The sequence below is a fragment of the Oncorhynchus keta genome, chromosome 11 (assembly GCF_023373465.1).
Source record: "Oncorhynchus keta strain PuntledgeMale-10-30-2019 chromosome 11, Oket_V2, whole genome shotgun sequence".
NCBI lineage: Eukaryota > Metazoa > Chordata > Actinopteri > Salmoniformes > Salmonidae > Oncorhynchus > Oncorhynchus keta.
The window spans coordinates 32,800,659-32,828,328 of NC_068431.1; the positions used below are offsets into that span (position 1 = coordinate 32,800,659).

General features: G+C 44.1%; 2 protein-coding genes and 1 pseudogene across 7 annotated transcripts in view; 2 read left to right on the forward strand and 1 right to left on the reverse strand.

Moving 5' to 3' along the window:
* The window catches only part of LOC118390081 (clathrin heavy chain 1), a 50,685-nt gene extending 47,266 nt beyond the window's left edge, over positions 1-3,419 (forward strand). For 2 of the 4 annotated variants that reach the window (XM_035780276.2, XM_035780279.2), the window contains 3 exons: positions 1,119-1,194; positions 1,514-1,534; positions 1,997-3,419. In XM_035780276.2, coding sequence (XP_035636169.1) covers positions 1,119-1,194; positions 1,514-1,534; positions 1,997-2,133 — 234 coding nt within the window. In that variant the 3' untranslated portion in view covers positions 2,134-3,419. The remainder of the gene's footprint in view (positions 1-1,118; positions 1,195-1,513; positions 1,535-1,996) is intronic. The other 2 variants (XM_052457011.1, XM_035780281.2) reach the window with 1 other exon arrangement.
* Positions 3,420-3,483: 64 nt separating this feature from the next.
* LOC118390711 (peptidyl-tRNA hydrolase 2, mitochondrial-like) lies at positions 3,484-5,658 on the reverse strand (annotated as a pseudogene).
* Positions 5,659-5,703: 45 nt separating this feature from the next.
* LOC118390712 (vacuole membrane protein 1-like) overlaps positions 5,704-27,670 on the forward strand; it is a 115,095-nt gene continuing 93,128 nt past the window's right edge. The window contains exons 1-3 of one of the 3 annotated variants that reach the window (XM_052457014.1): positions 5,704-5,805; positions 14,080-14,189; positions 14,433-14,568. In XM_052457014.1, the coding sequence (XP_052312974.1) occupies positions 14,111-14,189; positions 14,433-14,568 (215 nt within the window). In that variant the 5' untranslated portion in view covers positions 5,704-5,805; positions 14,080-14,110. Of the gene's footprint in view, positions 5,806-11,835; positions 11,982-12,106; positions 12,412-14,079; positions 14,190-14,432; positions 14,569-27,670 lie in introns of those variants that run through there. The other 2 variants (XM_052457012.1, XM_052457013.1) reach the window with 2 other exon arrangements.

Below are 27,670 nucleotides of genomic sequence, written 5' to 3' on the forward strand. Positions count from 1 at the left end.
ATTCCTTCACAGACCTTTACACTGTATCCGAGAGAGTATGTATGAAAAACAGGTAATGGTACCTGCACTTTGGGAAATGTTCTCTGGTTTTAATATATGCACGTGATTGAGCACCTGCCAATGAGAATCTAGCGTCACTGCGAGCCTCTAGGAGACATTGATGTTGTCGGCTGTGCCTTGCTGTTGGTTGATGGGCCTTGAGTGGCTGGACTACGAATCATCCCGGGCTTTGACTCCCTCTGCGCTTCAGTACTTTTGCCTCTTTTTCATGCACATTATTTTAACCAATTGTAACACCACTACTGTAGCATGTTCTCCTTTTAATGACGCCTCTGTTTGTTGGAAGAGATTTACTCATTATTTTTAATGTTCTTTACAAGAGGTATGGAGGGAACTGAACCCACTTTCAGCACTGAGAGGCACAGAAAGATAGTGAACAAAATTGTGAAAAGTTGTTTTTTACTAGCATTTTGCCTCTTACTGCAACTTTTAAACGCAATTACGTTTTCTTCCTAACAACTTTTGGAAATCTGCTTCTGCTACGCTTAAGGTCACTCATTGGGGTTACAGTAGACGGATATTGCTGAGCTAAAACTAAGCATGTTTGATTTAAGGGAAAGGGTGAATAGGTCCTAGATAAATCCTAGAAAAAATACCGCCTGGCAGTTAACATCGCTACATTAAAATAGCTAGGATGACAAAGGTCAAGTGTTGATCATGAGATGTTGTACTCCTGTTGCATACTTGATATGGGTTTGGTTCTCTGCATACATAGCAGTGTTAATATATACTGAAAACATCACTTCAAGAGTGGCTGAATGGAGGGACCAAATTTCATTAAGTATTTTTTCCTCACATCTTAATGGTCATCTCTCATATTTCTTCACTAGTTTTAAATGTGTGACGAAGGGGCAGCTGACAGCAGCCTTGTATGTGTTTCAAAGAATAATCACCTAGAATGCGCACACTTCACACACCTGGAACAGTCCTATCCATCAATCACTTAACATATTCAATGACTAAAGGAAAGAAGAGTTAATGAAGGCTTTTCCAGCATGTCTTCTCTGGCCTGCCTGCTTGTAGCTGTTTATCATCGTGTTCTTTCTGACCTCTTCCAGGTGGACAAGCTGGAGACCTCTGAGTCCCTAAGGAAAGAGGAGGAGCAGGCGACAGAGACACAACCCATCGTCTATGGTAAGTGCCTCATGCATCATTCACAGCCAAGAATCTGACACGGCCAATGAGAACAGCCATTCACACCAACTCACTCAAACGGTGAAGATGACTCTCGTAACCCAGCCTTTTGTGCTCTAAGTAGTAAAGATGGGATATAAGATGTAGAGTAAAGAGATTATTAAAAACCTTTACAGTTTATCAGTGACAAGTTTGTTGATATTGGTGACATGCTTGTGGCTGTCCCTGTTTTGATATTCGTTTCAGATGTCATTTCTAACGAATATTTGTATAGTCTGCTGTACCTGTGCCAAAACTCTGGTATTTCTCATCCTAATAGGTCCTGATAACTTAGTAAATGGTGAGCAAACATGTTTTCAGCACTTATGTCCATAACTGATCAACACGCTTTCTCGTGGCTCTCTTGTCCCTCTGCAGCAGACAGGCTGTAGTCTTGTGAACAATGCATCTAGGCTTCCGTGTGTGCCAGTGGCTACTGCCTCTGACCTTGGAACACTTATGGCAGTCAGCATGGGTTTGAATCCGGCCGGCTGCCCTTTGACTTAATCTCCTCAACCTGGCTTCACTCTGCAGTCTGCTGTTCAAAAGAAAAATCATTCAAATAAAAATTAAGTTGAGCTTCCTTGGCACTCTGGAATGTTAGAGTTGAGCTGTGGCTTGTGTTCCATGTTAAGACAAGTTTAAAGTTTAAATATTCAAATCAATCGGCATCAAATGATTTGAATCAGTAAATTAATCGAATCCGAATAGATTCTAATCTTTGGTGTCAGCCCAACATGTGAAATGCCTCTCTTTCCTCCAGGCACACCCCAGCTTATGCTGACTGCTGGCCCAAGCGTGCCCGTGCCCCCCCAGCAGGCCTATGGCTACGGTTACCAGGCTCCTGCAGGCTACCCCCAGGCACCTCAGGCCCAACCAGGCTTTGGCTACGGCATGTAAAGGTCTCCTGGCAAGCCCTGGAGCCCATCCATCTCTCTCAGCTCAGTTCTTCACTAGGCTTTTACCATCTTCTCACAACATTTAGTGGATTCAAACAAGCAGTTTTTTTTGTTTTTGTTTTCCTTTTTAAAAAAAAACCTCATGAAGGACATTTTTCTGTTGTCAAAGAAAAAGATTGGCTCACAATTATTATAATTTTTCACATTCCATTATATTTACTAGATGCCATTTTTTAAAATGGGGAATGGTTTATGTACAATGAGGGGGCTTGTGGGAAGAGTGAGTCCTTAATTAAAAGGTATGTTGTGAAGCATCTGATTTGCACTCTGTAGTGAAGAAACTAATGTAGAATCTCTTCATTTTGATATGTGTGAGCAGCTTGTTCTATCAGTCTGTAAAATGCATTTAATTATTGTATATTCAGAAAGGGAAAAAAGCTACAATGTTCTTTTATATTTGAACATGACTGCCGCTTCCATGACCCACAAACTAGTAACACTATGTACAAATACCAGTAATGACCTACACAGGGTTAAAGGGGTTGTGTAGCTCTAGAGAAAGATTATTTTAAGATGCATTCAGACATGATTTCCAGACGTGAGTTTCATCCTTCCAAAGCCTATGCAGGCTCTCCAGTTAGTCATTGAGTCAGACCGTGCGTAGAGAGATGAAATCGATGGTGTCTTTGCATCTCACTCAGCTGCGCGTAAGACACTTTCCTTTCCTCATGCTGTAACGTGCTCTTGTGGGACTATTCTATTTAGAGGGATTGATTACGAGAATTAAAGAAGCTCTGTTCTTCAGTTCAGTCAGATGTGTGTTACACTTTCCCCCCTCCCCTCGTGCTGCGGTTGGTTGGTAATATGCTGGATATCGTGGTGTTCTAGGTCACTGTTCTTGATTGTACAGAAGAGGATATAAAACCTAATAGCCTTGACGTCCTGCCAGGTTTTCTTTGTGGCCAAAATGGTACCCTATTCCCTATATAGTGCACTACTTTTGACCAGGGCCCATAAAAATTGTACTGCACTATGCAGGAAATAGGGTGCCATTTGGGACTCAGGACCTATATTTGTCTGATCTAATTGAAGAGACTGGTAATTGTGTTTTTATCAAAGGCTTGTGTGTGTTATACAAAGAAAATCATTAACTCTCCCTATACTCTCAAAACAAATGACTAGATTTAAGCGTACACTCATAGTTGTTTGTGCAGGATCATGATGAATGAAACAGCAGTTTTCTTTACCACATAAAATAAAGGCTTCTTGTTTGTCAAGAAAAGTCTGGTCGGGTCTCTTGTTCCCTTCTCAACCTTGTTTTGTCATCATGTTTGTAAGGATGATAGACTAACACGTCGGCCATGCACAGGTGTCAATGATTTTGTGGCGATTCAACATTTAATGGCCAGGGAATTCATTGAAAATGACAGCAGTCCTATTGCGTCGGCCGTGCACGGCCAACGTTTGTTCGTCTACCTTCACTCTTATGAACCTTTTATCAAGGCATCCTTTAGGGAAAATCCATATCACTATGGATTTTTGCCTGTCAAATGAGGGATGTATTAGTGTTTTAATCGCAAGCTCAGGTGGGTTTGGGGTAGTTTAAGTACAAGTGCACATTCTAAATACAAAAAGATGTAGGTCTATTGGGTCTGGGTATCAGTTCTGCTAGGATGACATGGTTGGACCTTTTAATGTACACTGCTCAAAAAAATAAAGGGAACACTTAAACAACACAATATAATGCCAAGTCAATCACACTTCTGTGAAATCAAACTGTCCACTTAGGAAGCAACACTGATTGACAATAAATTTCACATGCTGTTGTGCAAATGGACACCCCCAATAAAGGAGTGGTTCTGCAGGTGGTGACCACAGACCACTTCTCAGTTCCTATGCTTCTTGGCTGATGTTTGTCACTTTTGAATGCTGGCGGTGCTTTCACTCTAGTGGTAGCATGAGACTGCGTCTACAACCCACACAAGTGGCTCAGGTAGTGCAGCTCATCCAGGATGGCACATCAATGCGAGCTGTGGCAAGAAGGTTTGCGGTGTCTGTCAGCGTGGTGTCTAGAGCATGGAGGCGCTACCAGGAGACAGGCCAGTACATCAGGAGACGTTCTGCTGCCTGCAACATCCTCCAGCATGACCGGTTTGGTGGTTGGTCAGTCATGGTGTGGGGTGGCATTTCTTTGGGGTGCCGCACAGCCCTCCATGTGCTTGCCAGAGGAAGCCTGACTGCCATTAGGTACCGAGATGAGATCCTCAGACCCCTTGTGAGACCATATGCTGGTGCGGTTGGCCCTGGGTTCCTCCTAATGCAAGACAATGCTAGACCTCATGTGGCTGGAGTGTGTCAGCAGTTCCTGCAAGACGAAGGCATTGATGCTATGGAATGGCCCGCCCGTTCCCCAGACCTGAATCCAATTGAGCACATCTGGGACATAATGTCTCGCTCCATCCACCAACGCCGCGTTTCACCACAGACTGTCCAGGAGTTGGCGGATGCTTTAGTCCAGGTCTGGGAGGAGATCCCTCGGGAGACCATCTGCCACCTCATCAGGATCATGCCCAGGCGTTGTAGGGAGGTCATACAGGCACTGAGCCTCATTTTGATTTGTTTTAAGGACATTACATCAACGTTGGATCAGCCTGTAGTGTGGTTTTCCACTTTTAATTTTGAGTGTGACTTCAAATCCAGACCTCCATGGGTTGATACATTGATTTACATTGATTTACATTGATAATTTGTGTGATTTTTGTTGTCAGCACATTCAACTATGTAAAGAAATGTATTTAATAAGGATATTTAATTCATTCAGATCTAGGATGTGTTCTTTTAGTGTTCCCTTTATTTTTTTGAGCAGTGTATATACATAGTTCCCAGATGACCACTTCTCTGAACCAGGATTATCCTACTTCCAATACAGTTAAGTGTCCACGAGATCATCTGATTCAGGGCCTACTCCCAGCACAGTAAGGGACCCTGGTGCTATCTGTGTCCTCCCTGCATCTTGGAGCAGAAAGACCTACTTTGGCATGGGTTAGCAGTTCTATCAGACTGTCCTCATACGGGGCTTTAACAACGATTTCGGATGTCCACAGTACTCCCATTGCATCAGTAGCTCGGGGTTTCTGCGCTGGACCTGCTTGTAGGCTGACAGCGGCGTGTGAGCACTTGGCTGCCACTTTTCCCATACCCATTTTCAGCTCTGATCGGACCACCAGAATCATTTTGAACTCTCATGAAGCTGGCTTCTGCTTCGCCCCCACTGTCGTTCCCCATCGCTGCTCCAATCCCGTAAGTGCCTGCCTAGGCGAAGTCCACAGTCCACTCCTTCCAATATTCAATTGTCTACCTGGCCGTACAGGGAATACATTTTGATACTGGTCAAACCATTACTTAGAAAACCCCGTCGATATTCACTTATTATTAGTGAATATCGACGGAGTATTTTGAGTTGTGCCGTTTCACGCGTATCTACCCTCTCATTGGCTAGAATGGTCCCACCTGATCTGGCTTCCATCTTTAAACGACATGTCTTTCCCTTGTTAGAGAGGTCACTCGACGATCTTGTCAATATAATAAATAATCTTTGATCAAATAAAATGCAGGTCTGTTTCCTGTGCGTCAGGCTGCGGCTTTTGACAGTTCGAGAGTGAAAAAGGAGAAGGTAAGGGGACTTTGTTCGGTTGATGTCTGTTCATTGTCGTGGTGTTTATAACAGTAGTAGCATAATATTAGGCCAAATAGTCTATCCACATTTGACATTAGGCTATCCTCTATCAGCATGTATTTGTAAAATGCTAGTTTACTGACGCGTGCCAGGTTTTGTCAAGCATATAATAAGGTTGATCATATTGCTATAACCTAATATTTTATTTTGTGCCCCTGTAATTTTGACCGAGTCCTTGATGAATGAAAATGGTCGAGTGTCTAGTGAAATACATGCTTTCGTAACAGTAGGATCTAATTAATTAATGCCATCGTGTATGAATGAAGCTAGGTTAGTGGGAATTAAAGGTGATGTGGATTTGATGGTTTGGGGAAAACAAAACAAACGAATCTATTCTATTGCGTATTTGTTATTCTTTATAATCCACCTTGCATCTACTTACTGGTCTGTTTTGTTCAGGGTTAATTTAACTTCTTGACTTTTCATTGAGGATCTTTTGCTGGATATCTGAATCATTTATTCTCTAGAGGTGCTAGCTGCCAAATAAAAAGTGATCTATGATGCGATTGAGGCTATAAAAATGTACTCTTTAAAAAGGGGTAGAAACTCCTGTCGGGTTATAGCTTGAGAGCAAGGTCACATTCTTGGTGCTTTGAAAAAAACGTTTATCAAGCTTCAGTCATACAACAGGTCATTGATAGTCAAACAATTATTTTTGTCCTTCTATACAGAGCTTGTCTGACAGCTGCTCTCAATTCAGAGTAACATTCAATATCTTTTAGAGCTCAATGGGTGTCATGTTTTACGAAGTTAACATTTGTCATTTGATTTAGATTATGGATGTAGGCCTATTACAATAGCATGCAATGCATTAGTATTGCATTATAATGCAATTGTAGAAACCCCCTGCCTTATATCACTTATTGGGTGCCTCACTCCTACATGTCTTCCCTTTAGTCATTATATTGTTCATTTGTTCATACATCTATATTAAACAAAACGCTACATTAAGTGAGAAGTAAGCTTTGGTCTGAAGCTGAAAAATAAAATCCACATGAGCATCAAAATGCCTACTACACCCATGCTCTGCCAAGGTTTTCCAGCACACAGCTTTTACATACTACGGTAGCTGTTTAGGATTAAAATCTTCACAAAAAGCCTAATTCATACTTAGAGGTGCCGCTCCCACAATGTGATTTGTACTGCATACAAGGTAAAGTATTGGATTCTTTACAGAATACACTAAGACATTATCCCTTTACATGCTCTCTTTAATTGTATGAAAGCAAACTTAGTTTTTATACTTACAAGACCACCGGCTTGATTGAGTGAACTGGTTTGTCTTGTAGTAATGTGGTGCCTGCCTGTATTTCCTTAAACCTTTATTTTAGCTATACATGTCATTGTGAAAAAATATATATTTCATAATTCCATTTGTCAACATAACAGGTGTTGGACACAGTCACTCAGATCTATAGAGCTGGTCTGTGTTCCCGATTTCTGTAACCGTTAGCTTATCCGTGTACAATTTAAATAAGCTTAGAACCACTTGTTTTGCAAACAGTCCTGATTTATCAATTGCTGTGCTGATCAATGGACAGTTCATTACATATTCATTTGACAGAGGTTGTCTAAAGTTATGTTTGTATTTATTTTTGCAATAAAGATGTTGACGTTACAATAATATACATGTACAATAGGCTGGGCATGGAAGTGAGCGCACCCATAACCACCAGGACCAGCAGACACACCGCTCACAGCCTGAAACTACCCATAACCACCAGGACCAGCAGACACTCTGCTCACAGCCTGAAACTACCCATAACCACCAGGACCAGCAGACACACCGCTCACAGCCTGAAACTACCCATAACCACCAGGACCAGCAGACACACCGCTCACAGCCTGAAACTACCCATAACCACCAGGACCAGCAGACACACCGCTCACAGCCTGAAACTACCCATAACCACCAGGACCAGCAGACACACCGCTCACAGCCTGAAACTACCCATAACCAGCAGACACACTGCTCACAGCCTGAAACCAAAACACACAACATAAATAACTAAACACAAAACATACAATAATCACATTCCCATCCTCCCCCCTGATTGGATGACCTCAAACGTGTGTGTGTGTGTGTGTGTGTATATCAGCCTTGTATATATGTGTATATATATGTGTATATATATATATGTGTATGTATATGTATACACACACACACACACACACAACCTTCAGACAGCCACAGATCAACCCATCTTTCTCAGTAAATCATCATTCTACCATTTTCTCTTGCAATACATTCCTCCATTCTACCATGGCGTCTCACTAGGGGGCTTGAACCTTCCCATCTGCAACATTGCCCCCTGGACCTTCAAATCCCCCAACAATACAGTTTGCAGAGCCAATATAATTAATTTATTTAGCTAGACAAGTCAGTTAAGAACATATTCTTATTTACAAAGACTGCCTAGGAACAGTGGGTTAGAACAGGGATTGGATCTGGTTACTGGCCCAACGCTCTAACCACTAGGCTACCTGCTGGTTACTGGCCCAACGCTTTAACCACTAGGCTACCTGCTGGTTACTGGCCCAACGCTCTAACCACTAGGTTACCTGCTGGTTACTGGCCCAACGCTCTAACCACTAGGCTACCTGCTGGTTACTGGCCCAACGCTCTAACCACTAGGCTACCTGCTGGTTACTGGCCCAACGCTCTAACCACTAGGCTACCTGCTGGTTACTGGCCCAACGCTCTAACCACTAGGCTACCTGCTGGTTACTGGCCCAACGCTCTAACCACTAGGCTACCTGCTGGTTACTGGCCCAACGCTCTAACCACTAGGCTACCTGCCACCTCTATTATGACAACCATTCCTGGACCTGACTCCAAAAACCTGGCACCGATGGACAGTACCAAAAGAGATGCCCTAATGAGTCGGTTTCCGCATGGCAGTCTGCACAGGTCTGACTGTCCAATGCCCCACATACTGAGCATTCTTTTTGTAGCAAGAATTTAATGTAATAGATTTAATTGAAAGTAACAGACTGATGTGTCAATTGTGGTTTTGTATAGCAGTTCATGAAAATCTGTTCCTATCTTGAATTGTATGCGGTTGTCAACCCTCTTGACTGCAAGTGAAACTGATACATTTTAACAATTTAGAATGGCTCATTGGAAGCTATTTCTGATTTTTAATTGGTGGCAGACAAAATAACTAATTCCTTTCATTTAAGTAATTTCCTCTTCCATTTTGTGGCAAGAGGTGCAATGAGTTGGTTATAATATTTTATAGAGAATACATCTCAATACAATTTGATTAATTGCTTGTGTGACAATTTTACCATCGTTGTTTGCAATGTCATTCATAAACATGAAATAAACTTCCTTATACATTCTCTCCAATAAAAGTGGTGTATCCTCTATCAGTACATTGGAGTTTAAACATTATTTGTAATAAATGTTCTTCCTCTTCTGGAAGAAGAGTGGGCTACAAATTGGAATTGTAGCCCACTCAGTATGACTTTATTTAAAAAGACAGGGTTTTGTCAATCCACCAGAAATGTATCGTTTTAATCTGTATAACAGCAAAGAGGCCCCTTTCAAACATTAGATGTGTCCTACTGGAAAACCAGTTACTATATACAGTTTTGGCATTGAACCTTTTATTTAAGTCAGTTAAGAACAAATTCTTATTCACAATGATGGCCTAGGAACAGCGGGTTAACTACCTTTTTCAGGGACAGAACGACAGATTTTTACCTTGTCAGCTCGGGGATTCGATCTAGCAACCTTTCGGTTACTGGCCCAACACTAACCACTAGGCTACCTGCCGCCCCAGGGATAATAGAAGCAATAATATAGGTTTAATGCCTTGATATGTAATAGATTTAGCCCTCTACACTTATATTCATGATATAAATATACCCTTTTAACTTTGTTTTTATTACAAATAAAATATTGTTTGCTCACGTGACTTACAAAAATATTTTCCTGGAGTGGGTAGAGCCATGAATAGATATGTAAACTGCGATATCATTAGAGAATTAATCAGTGTAATTTACTCAGATGGACAGGTTACCCTTTCCATGGTTTCAAGATCCTATCAAAATGTATATTTGCAAGATCATTAAACTTATGGGGTTGGTCCCCCTTTGCTGCTATAACAGCCTCCACTCTTCTGGCAAGGTTTTTCACTAGGAACATTGCTGCGGGTACTTGCATCCATTCAGCCACAAGAGCATTAGTGAGGTCAGGCACTGATGTTTTGCGCTTAGGCCTGGCTCGCAGTCGGCATTCCAATTCATCCCAAAAGGTGTTCGATGGGGTTGAGGTCAGGGCTCTGTGCAGGCCAGTCAAGTTCTTCCACACATATCTCAACAAACCATTTGTGTATGGCCTCGCCTTGAAAAGGGCCTTCCCTAATCTGTTGCCACAAAGTTGGAAGCACAAAATCATCTAGAATGTCATTAGATGCTGTAGCTTTAAGATTTCCCTTCACTGGAACTAAGGAGCCTAGCCAGTAGCATAGAAAACAGCCTCAGACCATTATTCCTCCTCCACCAAACTTTGCAGTTGGTACTATACATTGGGGTAGGTAGTGTTCTCTTGGCATCCGCGAAACCCAGATTCGTCAATCGGACTGTCAGATGGTGAAGCGTGATTCCTCACTCGGGAGAACGCGTTTCCAATGGCGGCACACTTTACACAACTCCAGCCAATGCTTGGCGGTGCACATGGTGATCCTAGGCTTGTGTGCGGCTGCTCGGCCATGGAAACCCATTTCATGATGCTCCCGATAAACAGTTATTGTGCTGACGTTGTCTTCAGAGGCAGTTTGGAACTTGGTAGTGAGTGTTGTAACCTAGGACAGATGATTGTTACGCGCTCATGCGCTTCAGCCGTCCCATTCTGTGTGTGAAGTGGCCTACCACGTCGCAGCTGAGCCGTTGTTGCTCCTAGACGTTTCCACTTCACAATAACAGCACTTACAGTTGACTGGGGCAGCTCTAGCAGGGCAGAAATTTGACGAACTGATATGTTGGAAAGGTGGCATCCTATGACGGTGCCACATTTAGTCACTCAGTGCTTCAGTAAGGCCATTCTACTGCCAATGTTTGTCAATTGAGATTGTATGGTTGTGTGCTCAATTTTATACACCTGTCAGCAACAGGTGTGGCTGAAATAGTCGAATCCACTAAGACCTCTCCATCACGGTTGACATCTCCACAGTGTCAGCCTCCCAGAATGCAAAAAGCCTTGGCGTGACCCTGGACAACACCCTGTCGTTCTCTGCAAACATCAAAGCAGTGACCTGCTCTTGCAGGTTCATGCTCTACAACATCCGTAGAGTACGACCCTACTTCACTCACTAATCCAGGCTCTTGTCCTCTCCCGTCTGTATTACTGCAACTTGCTGTTGGCTGAGCTCCCCACTTGTGCCATTAAACCCCTGCAACTTATCCAGAACGCAGTAACCCACCTAGTTTTCAACCTTCCCAAGTTCTCTCATGTCACCCCAATCCTTCACTGACTTCCAGTTGAAGCTCACATCCACTACAAGACCATGGTGCTTACCTACAGAACAGCAAGAGGAACTGCCCTTCCCTACCGTCAGGCTATGCTCAAACCCTACACCCCAACCCGAGCACTCCGTTCTGCCACCTCAGGTCTCTTGGTCCCCCAACACCCATGGGAGGGCAGCTCCTGCTCAGCCCAGTCCAATCTCTTCTCTGGCACCCCAACGGTGGAACCAGCTTCCACCTGAAGCTAGGACAGGAGTCCCTGCCCATCTTCCCGAAAACCCTGCCTCTTCCAACAGTATCTTAAATAATCCTCCTCCCCCGCCCTACTAATATATATATATACATATATAAAAAAAAACTAAATTGTACTTGTGTTCCAGGAAAGTGATCTGAATATATTTTTGCAGCTTTAAATTAGTTTTTAACTCTTGGGGTAGTTACTGCAAATGGTGAAATGTCTCATTTACTTGCCACCACCCCATCCGCGGCCCCCGACTATCCTTCTAGTGCGTTATCCCTTTCTGTGCCCCCACCACACCCCGCACTAGACTATAGTCGTGTAGGTTGTATAATTATATTGCCACCGGAGCTTGAAACGGTGGTTTTTGGCATATTGCTAGCACTCAAGACATCTCAGTATGGTAAGTTGCTCTGCCTGCCTCGAACATTGTGCATTACTTGTTGCGTACCAAGAGATTCATATGCTTTTTTGGTACTGTTGATAGGCTACTTTAAAAACCAGTGTGCACTGCGTGGAGAGGGAGTGATGCTAGAACTGCTTGTCAAAAATAAATCACATTTAATTCGACGCGATTGTTTAACATGCTACTTTAATTATAATTTATCCCCTGGTGAAGTTTCACAACCACAGTTTTGCTTTCGAAGCGTAACGGCACAAGTGGGTTCACAATAGGTCTCAAACACGCAGTCTGTTTATTGAAGGAAGTTATTGCGCAATCGAGTCCTTGTCTCTGGCGGATTTTGTGCGCGCTGCTAGATCTAGGACACGCGCTGTTTTGTTCTTTTCAGGCATCAGCCTTGAATTTGCGGATTGTGAGATCAACATTACAGGTAAATCAAAGATTCCGCTCTTTAAATGATGAAGCGTAGTGGGGGTTCCAACTCCCGTGTACAGACAAGCTGTGATGCTACTTATTTGTCAACTTTTTGCACCAAGTTACGTCACACAGCCAAACAACAGTCTTGTTGACGCGCAAGAGTAGACAAGACAATATATTAAAGGGTCAATCCGGAGTTCAAACAATAACAAAAAGGTACACCATGCCTCTTGTTTTGGTAAACAGCTGAGGGATGGGGCTTGAGAAATATGAACACTCAAATTCCTAGAGCTGTGGCTGCAAGGACTGACCATCCATGAGCTCAAAATGGTAATGTTAACCATGTTTTGAAGCCATACAGTGTTTGTTTACATTGTTTACAAACATTGGAGTAAAACAAGCTTATTTTGTGGGATCTTATGGGGTATGACATTAACTCATGAAGCATTTATAAAAGTTATTTTCTTCAAGAATCAATGGCTATTAATTTAACTGACCAAAAATGTATGTAGCAATTCCAGATTGGTCCTTTAAATGTGCTTGACTAGCTCTGCAATGCAGCTGGTTTTGATGCATGATGCTTATTGCTCTCCTTTTTGGATAGCTGTCAATACACCGTATATCCAAGCTGTTTTGTCTCAGCCAAAGTGACTTCTCTCACAGAAAACATTCATGGTATGATTAGAGGCAGCAGTTGAAGTTGATATGGGGCATCCAATACCTTTACTCTCCCTAAACTTTACACGACTAGCTTAACTGGTAGGTGTAGGAACCAGTCTGTGTATTTTGTGCTTGTGGTGCACCAACACTCGGGACACTGCATTATTGAGCATGTAGGTGTAGTAGGCTATTATCTCCTACTACACTGAATATTATAGCATAAACTCAACACTGACTGAGTGATGATTTTAATGCTACAGTATTTTCAGCCCAATAAATAGTTTTTCCAACCCTTTTCTATCCCAATATGTGTATTAGAAGGAACAGGTAACTTTTTGTAAAACATCTGTTTGGCTCCTTTTTTGTAGTGTTGATTGTAAATAACTTGCTCATTCACTTGAACCTCTGGATTTAGACCTATGAGCCACCCTATACCGTTCAGTAGTAGGTTGTCGCTGTCCATGTGTGTTCCAGAGGCTCGCAGCTATTATTTCTCACAACAAAAACAGCCCTACTCGGGCCTCAGTCAGCATGTGTCCATAGAATTCCTATCTATAAGAGAAAAGAGCCATCATGGGCCCCTGTAAAATACAACGCTGTACTGTGTCTGCAGTCTGTCAGCCCAGTTAATGTGTACATTTGTAAACTGAATACAGGGGCCCTCCTGTAGCAGAGCCAAGGGTGCTGGATAGAGGGATTATCAGGCTGTGTGACACTGACACTTCCACCAGAGCTGAGCAGCCTGCGTGCCTGTATGTCAGAGTCCCAACTCTCAGCTCTAAGCTGTCTCTCACACACTGTTCTGTGTCCTGCAGATTAGTGGTAACCCGATAAAGCCCTATGTATGACCTAATGATACCATCACCTTCTGCACTCTGATCATCACTCCGCCATGACTAGACCTGCCAACACTACACACTCTGTCCCATATCTTGCTGCACTTTGCTCAACACTCAGTCGACAGTCCCCTAGGTCTGCTCTAACCAGTCTGTCCTCTCTGTTTTTTGTCATTCCTCTTCAGGTGTCCCCCGGTCCAACCACTACTCAATGAGATGGCAAACAATGGGGCAGACTGCGAGCTACCTCAGCGGCGCCTATCAGCCAGAGAAAAGCACAATTGCCAGTCTGCAGGTAGGGACCGCTGAATGAACCACAACATGACCATGACCAGTTAATGAAGTTAATGATTGTTATTGTTGACGTAACATACGGTGATGTAGGCCAAAGTATTTGTTCACCCTGACTGAAGAAAAATAAAAACCAGCACAGTATCATTTGAGTTGATTTAAGCCACAGCCTAGTAGTTCACATTGACTGACATGTCTTTAGAGGTGGTAAAGGTAAAACCCGCTGTGTGTGTGTCTTTTTTTGAAGACTCCTTGTCGCTGAGTGAGAGGAAGCAGAGGGACCGCGAGGAGCGTGTGTCTCTGGTGTTATGGAAGAAGCCGCTCGTCACGCTACACTACTTCCTGCGGGAGCTGCTCACAACCCTGAAGGACTGGATGTGGAGGTGAGACACACACTTCAGTCCTCATCTCCTCCATCTTGGAAGTGTTGAATATAAAAAGTGTTGACTACAAAGTGTTAAAATATAAAGTATTTCTGTTTTTCAGTGTGGAAACAGAGGTTATGTATTCATGAATCTCCCCAATACTGCGATCCATTGCACTATGACAGACTAAGCAAGTATACAGTCGAGCTGGTGGTGTGGAATAAGACAAAGGTCTGAGCCCACACACACACTCCCTACTGCTGTGGCCATGTTATGGCAGCCCAGCCACAGACCGACGTGGAGGCAGCAGGGTCAGAGTCTACAGTAGAAGATAGAGGCTCTTTCTCAATTCGTCTTTCCTCTATTCCTCGCTGCCCCTGTCCTCACCTCCTTCTCTAACTGCATTGGGGGAGAAGAGCCAATGTCCCTCCCTTCGGACCTTCTCCTTCAAAGTGTTTTGAGAAGGATGCGAGGAGAAAGGACGTGCAGACAGGAGACCTTAAGTCTACCTGCTGCCCTCCTGGCTCACTCCCCTGTAATTCATCCTGTGTGCCTGGCTCTACAGTCAGACCAAACAAACACAGGACCATTTATTAAAAATTGTATTATGTGTTCAGTTGAATAATACTCCCACACACTCCGTATCATTGCAGGCTCAATGTTGATGGTAATATAGAACCGGTTTCTGATATGAATAACCTTGTCTCAAGGGCGATCCCCATGATGTTTTCCCTGTTTTTAGTCACCTAATTGTCTGTTGACATGTACACGATGACATGAAGTCAATGTGCACATTGAGCCTCTTGTGGTTGTGCATGAGGACATAATGTTTATTTTCTAAATGACAAGAGGATGTGGTAAACCACAAGACAAGTAGCTTGCTGCCAGAGTAAGAGGCTGCTTGGTTCAGGATAGCACGTTGTTTTCATAGCAAGTGGATTGCATGGGCTCCTGAATGGCGCAGCGGCCTAAGGTACTGCCTCTCAGTGCTTGAGGCGTCACTACAGACACCCTGGTTCGATTCCAGACTGTATCACACCCGGCCGTGATTGGGAGTCCCATAGGGCGGCGCACAATTGGCCCAGCATCGTTTGGGTTTGGCCGGTGTAGGCCGTCATTGTAAATAAGGTTTTGTTCTTATTTGACTTGCCTAGTTAAATAAAATTTAAATGGTGAGAGAGAAGTATATATATATATATATATAACAGCTAGTGTGATAAGTTATAGCACAGATAATTATTTGTAGTATCAAAAGCCTTATATAAGCAGACATGAAGTTAGTGTTAGGGTAATGGTTAGGGTTGAGCTAACATGTGGACATGAGGCTAGTGTTAAGGTAATGGTTAGGGTTGAGCTAACATGTGGACATGAAGTTAGTGTTAGGGTAATGGTTAGGGTTGAGCTAACATGTGGACATGAAGTTAGTGTTAGGGTTGAGCTAACATGTGGACATGAAGTTAGTGTTAGGGTAATTGTTAGGGTTGAGCTAACATGTGGACATGAAGCTAGTGTTAGGGTAATTGTTAGGGTTGAGCTAACATGTGGACATGAAGTTAGTGTTAGGGTAATTGTTAGGGTTGAGCTAACATGTGGACATGAAGCTAGTGTTAGGGTAATTGTTAGGGTTGAGCTAACATGTGGACATGAAGTTAGTGTTAGGGTAATGGTTAGGGTTGAGCTAACATGTGGACATGAAGTTAGTGTTAGGGTAATTGTTAGGGTTGAGCTAACATGTGGACATGAAGTTAGTGTTAGGGTAATTGTTAGGGTTGAGCTAACATGTGGACATGAAGTTAGTGTTAGGGTAATGGTTAGGGTTGAGCTAACATGTGGACATGAAGCTAGTGTTAGGGTAATGGTTAGGGTTGAGCTAACATGTGGACATGAGGCTAGTGTTAGGGTAATGGTTGGGGATGAGCTAACATGTGGACATGAAGTTAGTGTTAGGGTAATGGTTAGGGTTGAGCTAACATGTGGACATGAAGTTAGTGTTAGGGTTGAGCTAACATGTGGACATGAAGTTAGTGTTAGGGTAATTGTTAGGGTTGAGCTAACATGTGGACATGAAGTTAGTGTTAGGGTAATGGTTAGGGTTGAGCTAACATGTGGACATGAAGTTAGTGTTAGGGTTGAGCTAACATGTGGACATGAAGCTTACATTTACATTTAAGTCATTTAGCAGACGCTCTTATCCAGAGCGACTTACAAATTGGTGCATTCACCTTATGACATCCAGTGGAACAGTCACTTTACAATAGTGCATCTAAATCTTAAAGGGGGTGAGAAGGATTACTTATCCTATCCTAGGTATTCCTTAAAGAGGTGGGGTTTCAGGTGTCTCCGGAAGGTGGTGATTGACTCCGCTGTCCTGGCGTCGTGAGGGAGTTTGTTCCACCATTGGGGGGCCAGAGCAGCGAACAGTTTTGACTGGGCTGAGCGGGAACTGTACTTCCTCAGTGGTAGGGAGGCGAGCAGGCCAGAGGTGGATGAACGCAGTGCCCTTGTTTGGGTGTAGGGCCTGATCAGAGCCTGGAGGTACTGAGGTGCCGTTCCCCTCACAGCTCCGTAGGCAAGCACCATGGTCTTGTAGCGGATGCGAGCTTCAACTGGAAGCCAGTGGAGAGAGCGGAGGAGCGGGGTGACGTGAGAGAACTTGGGAAGGTTGAACACCAGACGGGCTGCGGCGTTCTGGATGAGTTGTAGGGGTTTAATGGCACAGGCAGGAGCCCAGCCAACAGCGAGTTGCAGTAATCCAGACGGGAGATGACAAGTGCCTGGATTAGGACCTGCGCCGCTTCCTGTGTGAGGCAGGGTCGTACTCTGCGGATGTTGTAGAGCATGAACCTACAGGAACGGGCCACCGCCTTGATGTTAGTTGAGAACGACAGGGTGTTGTCCAGGATCACGCCAAGGTTCTTAGCGCTCTGGGAAGAGGACACAATGGAGTTGTCAACCGTGATGGCGAGATCATGGAACGGGCAGTCCTTCCCGGGAGGAAGAGCAGCTCCGTCTTGCCGAGGTTCAGCTTGAGGTGGTGATCCGTCATCCACACTGATATGTCTGCCAGACATGCAGAGATGCGATTCGCCACCTGGTCATCAGAAGGGGAAAGGAGAAGATTAATTGTGTGTCGTCTGCATAGCAATGATAGGAGAGACCATGTGAGGTTATGACAGAGCCAAGTGACTTGGTGTATAGCGAGAATAGGAGAGGGCCTAGAACAGAGCCCTGGGGGACACCAGTGGTGAGAGCGCGTGGTGAGGAGACAGATTCTCGCCACGCCACCTGGTAGGAGCGACCTGTCAGGTAGGACGCAATCAAGCGTGGGCCGCGCCGGAGATGCCCAACTCGGAGAGGGTGGAGAGGAGGATCTGATGGTTCACAGTATCGAAGGCAGCCGATAGGTCTAGAAGGATGAGAGCAGAGGAGAGAGAGTTAGCTTTAGCGGTGCGGAGCGCCTCCGTGATACAGAGAAGAGCAGTCTCAGTTGAATGACTAGTCTTGAAACCTGACTGATTTGGATCAAGAAGGTCATTCAGAGAGAGATAGCGGGAGAGCTGGCCAAGGACGGCACGTTCAAGAGTTTTGGAGAGAAAAGAAAGAAGGGATACTGGTCTGTAGTTGTTGACATCGGAGGGATCGAGTGTAGGTTTTTTCAGAAGGGGTGCAACTCTCGCTCTCTTGAAGACGGAAGGGACGTAGCCAGCGGTCAGGGATGAGTTGATGAGCGAGGTGAGGTAAGGGAGAAGGTCTCCGGAAATGGTCTGGAGAAGAGAGGAGGGGATAGGGTCAAGCGGGCAGGTTGTTGGGCGGCCGGCCGTCACAAGACGCGAGATTTCATCTGGAGAGAGAGGGGAGAAAGAGGTCAGAGCACAGGGTTGGGCAGTGTGAGCAGAACCAGCGGTGCCGTTTGACTTAGCAAACGAGGATCGGATGTCGTCGACCTTCTTTTTAAAATGGTTGACGAAGTCATCTGCAGAGAGGGAGGAGGGGGGGGGGGAGGATTCAGGAGGGAGGAGAAGGTGGCAAAGAGCTTCCTAGGGTTAGAGGCAGATGCTTGGAATTTAGAGTGGTAGAAAATGGCTTTAGCAGCAGAGACAGAGGAGGAAAATGTAGAGAGGAGGGAGTGAAAGGATGCCAGGTCCACAGGGAGGCGAGTTTTCCTCCATTTCCGCTCGGCTGCCCGGAGCCCTGTTCTGTGAGCTCGCAATGAGTCGTCGAGCCACGGGGCGGGAGGGGAGGACCGAGCCGGCCTGGAGGATAGGGGACATAGAGAGTCAAAGGATGCAGAAAGGGAGGAGAGGAGGGTTGAGGAGGCAGAATCAGGAGATAGGTTGGAGAAGGTTTGAGCAGAGGGAAGAGATGATAGGATGGAAGAGGAGAGAGTAGCGGGGGAGAGAGAGCGAAGGTTGGGACGGCGCGATACCATCCGAGTAGGGGCAGTGTGGGAGGTGTTAGATGAGAGGGAATACCTAGGATAGGGTAAGTAAGGGTAAGTAATCCTTCTCACCCTCCCCCCAACAAGATTTAGATGCAAGTGGCTGTTCCACTGGTTGTCATAAGGTGTATGCACCAATTTGTAAGTCGCTCTGGATAAGAGCGTCTGCTAAATGACTTAAATGTAAAATGTAAAATGGAAAAGGATACAAGGTAGTGGTCGGAGACTTGGAGGGGAGTTGCAATGAGGTTAGTGGAAGAACAGCATCTAGTAAAGATGAGGTCGAGCGTATTGCCTGCCTTGTGAGTAGGGGGGGAAGGTGAGAGGGTGAGGTCGAAAGAAGGAGGCAGAGAGGAATGAGTCAAAGGTAGACGTGGGGAGGTTAAAGTCGCCCAGCACTGTGAGAGGTGAGCCGTCCTCAGGAAAGGAGCTTATCAAGGTATCAAGCTCATTGATGAACTCTCCGAGGGAACCTGGAGGGCGATAAATGATAAGGATGTTAAGCTTGAAAGGGCTGGTAACTGTGACAGCATGGAATTCAAAGGAGGCGATAGACAGATGGGTAAGGGGAGAAAGAGAGAATGACCACTTGGGAGAGATGAGGATCCCGGTGCCACCACCCCGCTGACCAGAAGCTCTCGTGGTGTGCGAGAACACGTGGGCGGACGAAGAGAGAGCAGTAGGAGTAGCAGTGTTGTCTGTGGTGATCCATGTTTCCGTCAGTGCCAAGAAGTCGAGGGACTGGAGGGAGGCATAGGCTGAGATGAACTCTGCCTTGTTGGCCGCAGATCGGCAGTTCCAGAGGCTACCGGAGACCTGGAACTCCACGTGGGTCGTGCGCGCTGGGACCACCAGATTAGGTGGCCGCGGCCACGCGGTGTGGAGCGTTTGTATGGTCTGTGCAGAGAGGAGAGAACAGGGATAGACAGACACATAGTTGACAGGCTACAGAAGAGGCTACGCTAATGCAAAGGAGATTGGAATGACAAGTGGACTACACGTCTCGAATGTTCAGAAAGTTAAGCTTACGTAGCAAGAATCTTATTGACTAAAATGATTAAAATGATACAGTACTGCTGAAGTAGGCTAGCTGGCAGTGGCTGCGTTGTTGACACTACACTAATCAAGTCGTTCCGTTGAGTGTAATAGTTTCTGCAGTGCTGCTATTCGGGGCTAGCTGGCTAGCTAGCAGTGTTGTTTACGTTACGTTGCGTTAAAAGAACGACAATAGCTGGCTAGCTAACCTAGAAAATCGCTCTAGACTACACAATTATCTTTGATACAAAGACGGCTATGTAGCTAGCTATGTAGCTAGCTACGATCAAACAAATCAAACCGTTGTACTGTAATGAAATGAAATGAAAATGTGATACTACCTGTGAATGCGACCGGGTTGTTGAGTTCTATTCAGTAGACGTTGGCTAGCTGTTAGCTGTTGGCTAGCTAGCAGAGTCTCCTACGTTAAGGACGACAAATAGCTGGCTAGCTAACCTCGGTAAATTAAGATAATCACTCTAAGACTACACACTCTAAACTACACAATTATCTTGGATACGAAGACAGCAAAGACAGCTATGTAGCTAGCTAACACTACACTAATCAAGTCGTTCAGTTGAGTGTAATAGTTACTACAGTGCTGCTAATCGGTGGGCGTTTGCTAGCTGGCTAGCTGGCTAGCTGCTGGGCAAATAGCAGTGAAGACTACGTTAGGACGACGAAATACGATAATTATGCAATTATCTTTGATACAAAGACGGCTATGTAGCTAGCTAAGAAGAAATTGCTAAGATTAGACAAATCAAACCGTTGTACTATAATGAAATGTAATGAAATGTAATGAAAAAGTTATACTACCTGCGGAGCGAAGTGCCGATGCGACCGCTCGCTCCAACCCGGAAGTACAAATCAGCTAGTGTTAGGGTAATGGTTAGGGTTGAGCTAACATGTGGACATGAAGTTAGTGTTAGGGTAATGGTTAGGGTTGAGCTAACATGTGGACATGAAGTTAGTGTTAGGGTTAGGGTAGAGCTAACATGTGGACATTAAGCTAGTGTTAGGGTAATGGTTAGGGTTGAGCTAACATGTGGACATGAAGTTAGTGTTAGGGTAATTGTTAGGGTTGAGCTAACATGTGGACATGAAGTTAGTGTTAGGGTAATTGTTAGGGTTGAGCTAACATGTGGACATGAAGCTAGTGTTAGGGTAATGGTTAGGGTTGAGCTAACATGTGGACATGAAGTTAGTGTTAGGGTAATGGTTAGGGTTGAGCTAACATGTGGACATGAAGCTAGTGTTAGGGTAATGGTTAGGGTTGAGCTAACATGTGGACATGAAGCTAGGTGTAGGAATATGGTTAGGATTGAGCTAACATGTGGACATGAAGCTAGTGTTAGGGTAATGGTTAGGCTTGAGCTAACATGTGGACATGAAGTTAGTGTTAGGGTTGAGCTAACATGTGGACATGAAGCTAGTGTTAGGGTAATGGTTAGGCTTGAGCTAACATGTGGACATGAAGTTAGTGTTAGGGTTGAGCTAACATGTGGACATGAAGCTAGTGTTAGGGTAATTGTTAGGGTTGAGCTAACATGTGGACATGAAGTTAGTGTTAGGGTAATGGTTAGGGTTGAGCTAACATGTGGACATGAAGCTAGGTGTAGGAATATGGTTAGGGTTGAGCTAACATGTGGACATGAAGCTAGTGTTAGGGTAATGGTTAGGCTTGAGCTAACATGTGGACATGAAGTTAGTGTTAGGGTTAGGGTTGAGCTAACATGTGGACATGAAGCTAGTGTTAGGGTAATGGTTAGGGTTGAGCTAACATGTGGACATGAAGTTAGTGTTAGGGTAATGGTTAGGGTTGAGCTAACATGTGGACATGAAGTTAGTGTTAGGGTAATTGTTAGGGTTGAGCTAACATGTGGACATGAAGTTAGTGTTAGGGTAATGGTTAGGGTTGAGCTAACATGTGGACATGAAGTTAGTGTTAGGGTAATTGTTAGGGTTGAGCTAACATGTGGACATGAAGTTAGTGTTAGGGTAATGGTTAGGGTTGAGCTAACATGTGGACATGAAGCTAGGTGTAGGAATATGGTTAGGGTTGAGCTAACATGTGGACATGAAGTTAGTGTTAGGGTAATGGTTAGGGTTGAGCTAACATGTGGACATGAAGCTAGTGTTAGGGTAATGGTTAGGGTTGAGCTAACATGTGGACATGAAGTTAGTGTTAGGGTAATGGTTAGGGTTGAGCTAACATGTGGACATGAAGTTAGTGTTAGGGTTAGGGTTGAGCTAACATGTGGACATGAAGCTAGTGTTAGGGTAATGGTTAGGGTTGAGCTAACATGTGGACATGAAGTTAGTGTTAGGGTAATTGTTAGGGTTGAGCTAACATGTGGACATGAAGTTAGTGTTAGGGTAATTGTTAGGGTTGAGCTAACATGTGGACATGAAGCTAGTGTTAGGGTAATGGTTAGGGTTGAGCTAACATGTGGACATGAAGTTAGTGTTAGGGTAATGGTTAGGGTTGAGCTAACATGTGGACATGAAGCTAGTGTTAGGGTAATGGTTAGGGTTGAGCTAACATGTGGACATGAAGCTAGGTGTAGGAATATGGTTAGGATTGAGCTAACATGTGGACATGAAGCTAGTGTTAGGGTAATGGTTAGGCTTGAGCTAACATGTGGACATGAAGTTAGTGTTAGGGTTGAGCTAACATGTGGACATGAAGCTAGTGTTAGGGTAATTGTTAGGGTTGAGCTAACATGTGGACATGAAGTTAGTGTTAGGGTAATGGTTAGGGTTGAGCTAACATGTGGACATGAAGCTAGGTGTAGGAATATGGTTAGGGTTGAGCTAACATGTGGACATGAAGCTAGTGTTAGGGTAATGGTTAGGCTTGAGCTAACATGTGGACATGAAGTTAGTGTTAGGGTTAGGGTTGAGCTAACATGTGGACATGAAGCTAGTGTTAGGGTAATGGTTAGGGTTGAGCTAACATGTGGACATGAAGTTAGTGTTAGGGTAATGGTTAGGGTTGAGCTAACATGTGGACATGAAGTTAGTGTTAGGGTAATTGTTAGGGTTGAGCTAACATGTGGACATGAAGTTAGTGTTAGGGTAATGGTTAGGGTTGAGCTAACATGTGGACATGAAGCTAGGTGTAGGAATATGGTTAGGGTTGAGCTAACATGTGGACATGAAGTTAGTGTTAGGGTAATGGTTAGGGTTGAGCTAACATGTGGACATGAAGCTAGTGTTAGGGTAATGGTTAGGGTTGAGCTAACATGTGGACATGAAGTTAGTGTTAGGGTAATGGTTAGGGTTGAGCTAACATGTGGACATGAAGTTAGTGTTAGGGTTAGGGTTGAGCTAACATGTGGACATGAAGCTAGTGTTAGGGTAATGGTTAGGGTTGAGCTAACATGTGGACATGAAGTTAGTGTTAGGGTAATTGTTAGGGTTGAGCTAACATGTGGACATGAAGTTAGTGTTAGGGTAATTGTTAGGGTTGAGCTAACATGTGGACATGAAGCTAGTGTTAGGGTAATGGTTAGGGTTGAGCTAACATGTGGACATGAAGCTAGTGTTAGGGTAATGGTTAGGGTTGAGCTAACATGTGGACATGAAGTTAGTGTTAGGGTAATGGTTAGGGTTGAGCTAACATGTGGACATGAAGCTAGTGTTAGGGTAATGGTTAGGGTTGAGCTAACATGTGGACATGAAGCTAGGTGTAGGAATATGGTTAGGGTTGAGTCCGCGTGTTGACATGAACTCAGGGCTACTGTTAGGGTTTGCTTTATAATCTCATATCTGATTGAGTTGACTTTCAAATTATTAACAGAAAACCCTCAATAGGGTCAAAGGTAGTGCACTATGTAGAGAATAAGGTGCCATTTGGAAAGCAAATGGCACCTTCCTGCAATGCAGGAAATTTAACTTGTGAATTTTCACTTTGAAATTTCAGACTTCATTATTTTTATTAATCAACCCCTACAAAAAAGCCATTATCCACATTTCCTGTTGCTGCAGGATCATTTTCCTGCTGTAGCAAACTGTCTCAAATTAAGATATCTGTAATATCCTGTGACACAGATTAATAAGTGGGTGAAGACAGGAGAGGAAGTGAGTGTAAGTCCTTTAATAAGGTTACCAAGGATCAGGGCCTTAAGTCCTCCAACAGCCCTCAGCCTCAGATGCCCACTTAAACACATTGGGATGGGATCAGGGGGGCTGTTTAGAAGCCTCTTGGACATAGACTTGGCTCTCCGGTACCGCTTGACGTGCGGTAGCAGAGAGAAGTCTATAACTTGGGTGGCTGGAGTCTTTTTTAGTTCCTTTCTCTGACTCCACCTAGTATATAGGTCCTGGATAGCAGGAAGCTTGGCCCCAGTGATGTAACATGTGTAAATATTTGTATGAACATAACAAGATTCAACAACAGACAAACTGAACAAGTTTCACAGACATGTGACGAACAGAAATGGAATAATGTGTCCCTGAACAAAGAGGGGGTCAAAATCAAAAGTAACAGTCAGTATCTGGTGTGGCCACCAGCTGCATTAAGTACTGTAGTGCATCTCCTCCTCATGGACTGCACCAGATTTGCCAGTTCTTGCTGTACGATGTTACCCCTCTCTTCCACCAAGGCACCTGCAAGTTCCCGGACATTTCTGGGGGGGGGGGAAATGGCCCTAGCCATCACCCTCCGATCCAACAGGTCCCAGACGTGCTCAATGGGATTGAGATCCGGGCTTTTTGCTGGCCATGGCAGACATTCCTGTCTTGCAGGAAATCACGCACAGAACGAGCAGTATGGTACCCTTCCTGCAGGCTCATCCTGACATGACCCTCCAGCATGACAATGCCAGACAATGATGTCTTCCCTGTAACTCAGTGTTGAGATTGCCTGCAATGACAACAAGCTCAGTCCGATGATGCTGTGATAACACCGCCCCAGACCATGACGGACCCTCCACCTCCAAATCGATCCCTCTCCAGAGTACAGGCCTCTGTGTAACGGTCATTCCTTTGACGATAAGCGCGAATCCGACCATCACCCCTGGTGACACAAAACCGCGACTCGTCAGTGAAGAGCACTTTTTGCCAGTCCTGTCTGGTCCAGCGACGGTGGGTTTGTGCCCATAGGCGACATTGTTGCCGGTGATGTCTGGTGAGGACCTGCCTTACAACAGGCCTACAAGCCCTCAGTCCAGCCTCATTCAGCCTATTGCGGAGAGTCTTTGCACTGATGGAGGGATTGTGCGTTCCTGGTGTAACTCGGGCAGTTGTTGGTGTGATGTACCGATCCTGTGCAGGTGTTGTTACATGTGGTCTGCCACTGCGAGGACGATCAGCTGTCAGTCCTGTCTCCCTGTAATGCTGTCTTCGGCGTCTCACAGTACGGACATTACAATTTATTGCCCTGGCCACATCTGCAGTCCTCATGCCTAAGACTCGTTCAAGCATATGAGCAGGGACCTTGGGCATATTTCTTTTGGTGTTTTTCCAGAGTCAGTGGAAAGGCCTCTTTAGTTTCCTAAGTTTTCATAACTGTGACCTTAATTCATTGCCGACCGTCTGTAAGCTGTTAGTGTCTTAACAACCGTTCCACAGGTGCATGTTCATTAATTTTTTATGGTTCATTAACAAGCATGGGAAACAGTGTTTAAACCCTTTACAATGAAGATCTGTGAATTTATTTTGATTTTTACAATTTTAAAAATATTTTTACTATTATCTTTGAAAGACAGGGTCCTGAAAAAGGGACGTTTTCTTTTTTTCACTGAGTTTATAATCTGCATCCACTTCAAGCTCAACCCCAGAGAGACAGGCTCCATTGACAGGCTTCCTGCTTCGGAAATCCATACACAAAACATTCCATTCAAAAATCTTAAAGGCACAAAGCACACTTTTCTGCAGACACAATTTTATAAAGTAATAATTTTAAGAAGACCAGCTCTTTTGACTCTTACCGACGTCACCTCACCCATGATATTCCTTGTGATTTCAAACAGATCCCCCTGGTAACGTTGAGCCAAAACCCTCACTCAAACTATTAAATAATCTAGGGATTTCTTAGCTTCCATCACAACTTTACTTCTTTAGTTTCCTTTCTTTTACAGAACTGTAGCCCACTAACTCTCTCATCACCCAACATCAGCTTCCACACTTGCTTCAAGGAGCTGTCTTCCTTCCACTCCAAACATTCTGGCACACCCATTTTAAAATGCCAGGTGACCTAGTTACTGAGCTGAAACACCTGCGTCAATTAACCACTTAATTAGCTGGACCTATGGAAAACAAGAAATGCTTGATAATGAACACCAGCCTGCAATTGGTTGAAAATTAGGGGACAGGTCTAGAAACTGAAATGTTTGGTAAACCCACATACTATAGTTAACTATAGAATACTATAGTACGTACTAGTATCCCTCGATCGTGTAGTGCTTACTATAGACTTTTGTAGTATACTGTAGAATACTATACTACACACTGTACTATCCCTTGATCATGATTCATGCGTAGTACTTACTTTTGAAATTTGTAGTATATTGTAGAATTCTACACTACACACTGTACTATCCCTTGATCATGATTGGGGCGGCAGGGTAGCCTAGTGGTTAGAATGTTGGACTAGTAACCGAAAGGTTGCAAGTTCAAACCCCCGAGCTGACATGGTACAAATCTGTCGTTCTGCCCCTGAACAGGCAGTTAACCCACTGTTAAATAAGAATTTGTTCTTAACTGACTTGCCTGGTTAAATAAAGATATAAAATAAATGACTAATGTGTAGTGCTTACTTTATAATTTTGTAATATAATGGAAATACCATACTACACACTGTAGTATCCCCCTTGATCATGTAGTGCTTACGATAGAATGTTGTAGAATACTATACTACATACCCATTGTAGCATTCCTTGATCACGTAGTGCTTACTTTAGAATTGTCTGATCGATTGGACTGCTAGCTAGCTTTGTCGATGCTGTTTTGATTTGAACATGCTGTCCTTGGGGAGCTCATGCAGAGGATCTCTTCTGAGTTTCCCTCTCGATCGTGTAGTGCTTAGTATAGAACGTTGTAGAATACTATACTCCATACTGTAGTATCCCTTGATTGATTTTATATGACTATATGAAAACAATAAAAACACAAATGTGGATACAATGCATTTAGAAATTTGTCGATAACACAAGAAAAGTTACACGTATTTCCTTTGTGGTCCAAGTTCAAACATGTTACACATTGACAGCTAACCCACATGAAAATTCGATAGTATACTATGTTCTAAATAAATGACTACACTCACTGTATTGTTTTTTCCAGACTTTACTGTAGCCTACTGCAGTATTAACTGTAGTGTTTTTGCAGTATGCTGCACCTCTCTGATTCAGAGGGGCTGGATTAAATGCAGAAGATGCATTCCGTTGTACAACTGACTAGGTATCCCCCTTTCCCTAAAGTGTTTTTGCCGACATGACTGTAGTATATTGTAGTAACGCCTGCCGACTATGGTTAGCTAAAATGGCACAACTACTGTTTAATGAGGAGAACACCTCAACCAGAACATAACACACACACACACACACACACACGTTCGTGACAGGCCACCTATTGAGTTGGGGCAACAGTTCTGAGCTATGAGCGGATCAGACAACAGCAAACATATACATGTTTTATTAC